The sequence below is a fragment of the Chiloscyllium plagiosum genome, chromosome 30 (genome assembly GCF_004010195.1).
Source record: "Chiloscyllium plagiosum isolate BGI_BamShark_2017 chromosome 30, ASM401019v2, whole genome shotgun sequence".
NCBI lineage: Eukaryota > Metazoa > Chordata > Chondrichthyes > Orectolobiformes > Hemiscylliidae > Chiloscyllium > Chiloscyllium plagiosum.
The window spans coordinates 34,444,740-34,450,843 of record NC_057739.1 but is presented as its reverse complement, the minus strand read 5'-3'; the positions used below and the strand labels follow the sequence as shown (position 1 = coordinate 34,450,843).

Genomic DNA, 6,104 nt, shown 5'->3' with positions numbered 1-6,104 from the left:
CAGGATCTCCATTCCATGGCAGAGTGGGAGGGGGAGTTGAAATGTTGGGCCACAGGGCGGTGTGGTTGATTCACCGCCGCTCCCTCACCACCAGATGCCTGGAGGAAGAACGCCTCATTTTCCGCCTCGGAACATTTCAACCCCAGGGCATCAATGTGGACTTCAATAGTTTCCTCATTTCCCCTTCCCCCACCTCGCCCTAGTTCCAAACTTCCAGTTCAGCACTTGTCCCCATGACTTGTCCTACCTGCCTATCTTCTTTTCCACCTATCCAGTCCACCCTCCTCCCTGACCTATCACCTTCATTCCCTCCCCCACTCACCTATTGTACTCTATGTTACTTTCTCCCTACCCCCACCCTCCTCTAGCTTATCTCTCCACCCTTCAGGCACTGCTCCTCGGATGCTGCCTGAACTGCTGTGCTCTTCCAGCACCACTAATCCAGAAGCTGTCTTTATATGTTGAATGCCATCCGACTCTAGGACATAATCAAATTCCCTGCTGATAAATGATGGCCCATTGTCAGTGACCAACACTTCTGGGAGTCTGTATTGCAAAAGATGTGCACGGTGTTTCTATCGTTGTACCTGTGTTTGAAGAATGAACTGTATGATGTCCAAACACTTTGAGTGGGCTGCCACAATGACTAAGGACATCGAGCTCATGCAAGGACCTGCAGAGTCGACATGTAACTAAGTCCAAGGTTTACCTGGCCATTCCCATGAATGTGGAGGGGCTGGTGGTGGTAACTTTTGTCCTTGCTGGCACTGTGGGCACTGCCCCACCAATGCAGCTATGTCTGCATCCAATCCTGACCACCAGACATAATGTCTTGCCAACATCTTCATTTTGCAAAATTCCTAGTGGAGTTCAGCCAGTACGTGGCAGTAACCTTTGCTAGAGACAACGACTCTTGCTCCCCATTGTCCACTGAAAAATAGCACAGGCTGATGATATCCCAAATGGTAGTCTTGTATATTGGTACAAACCTTTATGGGTATTAACTGCAGCATATTTCTGGGAATCCTCATCTAATCGCAATTGCAAGTTCGTATGGCTCATGTCCAGCTCCATTAAGGACAATCCCTCTGCCAGCTTTGAGTATATGTCCTCTTTCCCGCTGTGAAAACCAATATATCATCTGTTTAAAACCACATTGGGCTTTACGATCAGTACAACCGGTACTGCCCATTCTGCAAACTGGACTGGTTTGATGATTCCTACTCTTTCTGGCCTTCTGATTTCTGCCTCTACTTTTGCCCATAAGGCAAATGGCACTGGGCAGGCCTTTCAGAATTATGGAATTGCTTCCTGGTCAACATGCAAGGTGGCCTTGGCTCCTTTGATAGTCCCTAAACCTCCCTGAAAGATTTCTGGGCTTTTAATTAGGACTTCACTCAGGCAGCCATTTTCTAATTGAGAATTGTTAAGCCAATCTAGGTGAATCTTTCTTAACCAATTTTGCCCCATCAAGCTTGGGTTCAAGCTTTTTATACAATCAGTGGTAACTGGAACAGCTGCTTCTCATAAGAGACTGGAACCAAAGTTGTGCCATTAATGTGGAAAGCTTCTCCAGTATAGGTTCTCAGCCTAACCGAGGTCTTGTACAAGCTTAAGGTTTGGAGTCCAGAGTGATCACTGAAAAGGCTGTACCAATATCAACCCTCATTAGAACTGGGTGACCATGTAACCAGAGATTTATTTTGATCGATTTTGATTTGGATGCTGCTAAGCAATTTAATGAAGCAAATAAAACCAGATGTAGGTGGACTTTCCAGGGAGTGCACTCTCCTGGATAACAGCCTGTGAGTTCCCTTATTTATATTTAGGTCTCGTGGGACTCCTTTGCCATCTCAAGTCTGCATACTGGCAACTGACTACAATGCCAGGTCTGGATCCATAAGAAAATGTTAACAGTTTGGCCAAGGCTTGGTTTTGTTTTGGGGTTTTGCTGTGGGCTGACCTAAAGTCCCTCTGTTCAGGATATGTCCTGAGTGAGGTGATGGAACTTCCTTAATTCAAGTGGTTCACCAAAGCTCAGTTGGACTGACCATAGTGTCCATTTCCATTAGAATATCCTGCAATTCACATGCTTTACTCACCATATTTTTCAATGATAAAACCTGTTGCAGTGGCTGTTTGAAGTCCAGTTGGGCTTCAGGTAGTAGGTGCTTTTGGATGGTTACATCATAAATCCCACATACCAAATGATCTCTCAGCATCTCATGAAGGGTTAAACCAAAGTCACATGCCTCTGCCATTTATCTTAGCCTAGTCAAAAATTCTGATACGGATTTCACTGGTTTTAGAATTGCCAAGTGAAAATGATAGTGATTCAGATTTAGAGGAGGCGTGTGGTCGTAATAAATCTGTCAACTCTTGAATAGTGCCTCAGGACAAGTTAGGTTCTTAATACGAAAAAGGCTGCGAATCCACAAGCTATTAGGAGAATTGTTTGTTGCTTTTCATCTGACCCAATGTCATTTGCCCTGAAAAAATAACACATTCTTCATACAGTCTGGGCCCAGTCTTCATCAGCTTCGACAAGTCAAGCTTCCCAAATAATGGCATGACATCAGAAATGCTTACTGCAACTCAGAGATTACTGTTGTGAGTGAATTTCTTCAGGAGCATGCTTTGCTCTTGAAATAATGCCACAGAGGCCAGTACCCCATCACAAAGTCATCCTTTATTTACATGTGAAAAGTCTTTGACATTGATCCAGCTCCCAAAGTGTCAAGGTTGTCTGACACTCCTGTTTTTAACTGTCAGCCTGGGTTCCCTGATTGGACCAAATTAACAGTCCCAATCAGGGAACTCATATTCTATGATGTCCACCTGGCTGACCTTAATACAATCACCAGTGAAATAGTACATTTTGGTAGGACGAATAAGGATAAAGATTTAGTATAGTAATACAGCTATCATTTCTTGGATGCTTGGTGTCATTACCCTTTAAATATAGCTGAAATTCAGGATTGAGTGCAACAGCAGAAACCTTGATGTTACATTTTATCATTCAGTGCTCTTCCACAGGCTATCATGTGGATTTATGCTCAATTCCTGTCCTTCCTGAATACTACTTATAGCATTGAAACTTCCATGAGTTTGTCCCAATGTGTATTTTGTTTTCCATAAATTACTTGAAAAGTGACTGAATTTTAGTGCTTTCCATTTCCTGTTTGACGGTCCATGAGAATTCTTAAATATTGGTTGCCTGGATGGCTTGGTAACATCACTAAGCTGGGAAACTGCATTATAGAATGCTACAATCAATTGCATGGAAATAGAATCAGATTTTTTTTATCTTGGAAAGCATAGGATCTTCCTGCTCAACTTCCTCAAAACCAAAAGGAAATTATCATTTGTTCAACAAAAACGGCAAAATCGGCCTGATGAGAGCAGCAACAACAGATTAATAAAGTCATAAAGCAAAACAAAGCAGAGAAATAAGATCTGCATTTCCTAACATCAGCCTTACATGAAAAGAAAACAGGAGTGGCTGAAAGACATTCTGAAATCTTCTGCTGGTTTCTTTATATCTTCCAGTGTGTCACAACTCAGTAGAAACACTTCTATTTTTAAAAGTCTTTTAGTTTACATTTGTTAGCTTGCCTGCAAGTAACTTGCATCATTAAAGAGTACAACATGACACAATTCCTGAGATCAACACGATGTCAATTACCAACCAAATGCAATTGTCTCGTGATGCTATAGGAGACATCCCGATTAGTCACTGCTACTAGAATCAGCCTACGCTGCTCCAGTCTGTTCTAATAGTGACATAAATACCGCAGTAAAGCATGCAGGATGACACCGTACATTGAAGCTTTAATGGTTTGTACTGTCATGGACTTCAACACTTTATTAACTTGTTGTCTGGACCTTTTTGAAGTAGAATGTGTGTCCTGTCTGCAAGGCAACATTATAAATTAAGAACAGGATGCCTAATTTTATTATGTCTCTGAAGTGAGAAGCAAATCTTTCTTTATGTAATGAATTATTTAGTTTTATTCGTAGTGTCTGTTATTCACCGGGTATTACTATACCTGTGAGCTGTGGTACTTCCCTTTAACTTAATTTAGGAGCTAACTGAGTGATCCTGCATGACCAGTGACATGCAGACTATGCTTTACCCTCAAGTTTATGGTCTTTCCCAAAATCCCAGTAATACCCAAAGGGCAGATCTACATGGCAAGAAGACTTACAACCCCTAAGTTTAATAGACTCTGTAGTATCAAAGCTAACATTTTCTCAGAAAATAGGAGCATAAATACAGATGTTTATTTACTGCTATTGTTTGTGAGGGCTAGTAAGGGACAATGGCAACTGAAATACTGGAATACTGAAAGTGATGGAAAGAGACATTGGATATAGCACTGGCCTTGGCCACACAATCACCTTGGATGAGGCAAGATTGACTGCCCTTGACATCAAGACATCAATCAACCAAGTGTGGCATTAAAGCGCCTTAGCAAAACTGGAGTCAATAGAAATCAGGGGAAGTCTTTTCACAAGTTGGAGTCATACCTAACACAAAGGTTGATAGTTGTGTTTGCTGGTGGTCAATACCTCAGCAGCAGGACACCTCTTCAGGAATTCCTCAGGGTCGTTTTCTAGGCCCAACTGTCTTCAACTTTATCATCAATGACTTTCCCTCTGACACAGAGTCATTGAGTCATAGAGCATGGAAACAGACCCTTTGATCCAACCAGTCCATGCCGAACATAATCCTAAAGTAAACTAGTCCCACCTGCCTGCTCCTGCTCCATATCCCTCCAAACCTATCCTATTCATGCACTTAAGGTCAGAAGTGGGGAGATACACTGATAATTGCACAATATTCACCATTTGTGACTCCTCAGATGCTGAAGAAGTCCACATCTATATACAGCAAGACCTGGACAAAATTCAGGTTTAGGCTGACACACAAATGTCAGGCAATGGCCATCCCAAAGAGAGAATCTAACCATTATCCTGAGATATTCAATGGAATTGGCATTACTGATTTCCCATTAGCAATATCCTAGGGTTATCATCAATCAGAACAAGTGGCTATAAGAACAAGTTGGAGACTCAGAATTCCACTGTAAATCTCCTTTCTCTGCAGTGTTGGGCTACCATCTGCAAGCCACGGGTCAAGAGTGTGATGGAATATTCCCCTCTTGGCTGAATGAGTTCAACTCCAACAAAACTCAAAAAGCTTGACACCATCCAGCTTGCTTCATTTGCACTTCATCCACCACCTTCAACATTCACTACCCACACCACTGACATAGTGGCAGCAGTGTGTACCATCGACAAGATGCACTGTCAGACCAACATTCTTTCCAAAGCAACTTTCAAACCCACAAACTCCATTACACACAAGGTCAAAGGCAGCAGATCCAAGAGAACCACAACTTGCGATTTCCCTTTCAGGTCACATCCCATTCTGACTTGGAATGATATTACCCTTTCTTCAATGTTAAAATGAATGATAAAAATCATGGAAGTCCCTTTCTAACTTACTGTGGGTGCGCTTACACCCCAAGGATTGATCTGTTTCAAGAAGGTAGCTCATTATTACCTTCTTGAGGGCAAATTAGGGATGAGCAATAAACATTTGATGCCTACATCACATATAATCATAGAGATGTACAAGAAAACAAACCCTTCAGTCCAACTTGTCCATGCCAATTAGATATCCCAACCCAATCTAGTCCCACCTGCCAGCACCCGGCCCATATCCCTCCAAACCCTTCCTATTCATAAACCCATCCAGATGCCTTTTAAATGTTGCAATTGTACTAGCCTCCACCACTTCCTCTGGCAGCTCATTCAATACACATACCACCCTCTGCGTGAAAAGGTTACCCCTTAGGTCTCTTTTATATCTTTCCCCTTTCACCTTTGTCCTCTAGTTCTGGACTCCCCCATCCCAGGGAAAAGACTTTATCTATTTACCCTATCCATGCCCCTCATGATTTTATTAACCTCTATAAGGTCAACCCTCAACCTCTGATGCTCCAAGGAAAACTGCCCCAGCCTATTCAACCTCTCCCTATAGATCAAATCCTCCAACCCTGGAAATTTTTTCTGAACCCTTTCAAGTTTCACAACAT

General features: G+C 42.4%; 1 protein-coding gene across 4 annotated transcripts in view; it reads right to left on the bottom strand.

The window, feature by feature from the left end:
- The window catches only part of ak8 (adenylate kinase 8), a 178,116-nt gene that overhangs the window by 5,944 nt on the left and 166,068 nt on the right, over positions 1–6,104 (bottom strand). The window contains exon 13 of one of the 4 annotated variants that reach the window (XM_043720310.1): positions 990–1,120. The exons of the other annotated variants lie outside the window; for them this stretch is intronic. Within the exon in view, the coding sequence (XP_043576245.1) occupies positions 990–1,120 (131 nt within the window). The remainder of the gene's footprint in view (positions 1–989; positions 1,121–6,104) is intronic. 4 annotated transcript variants of the gene reach the window in all.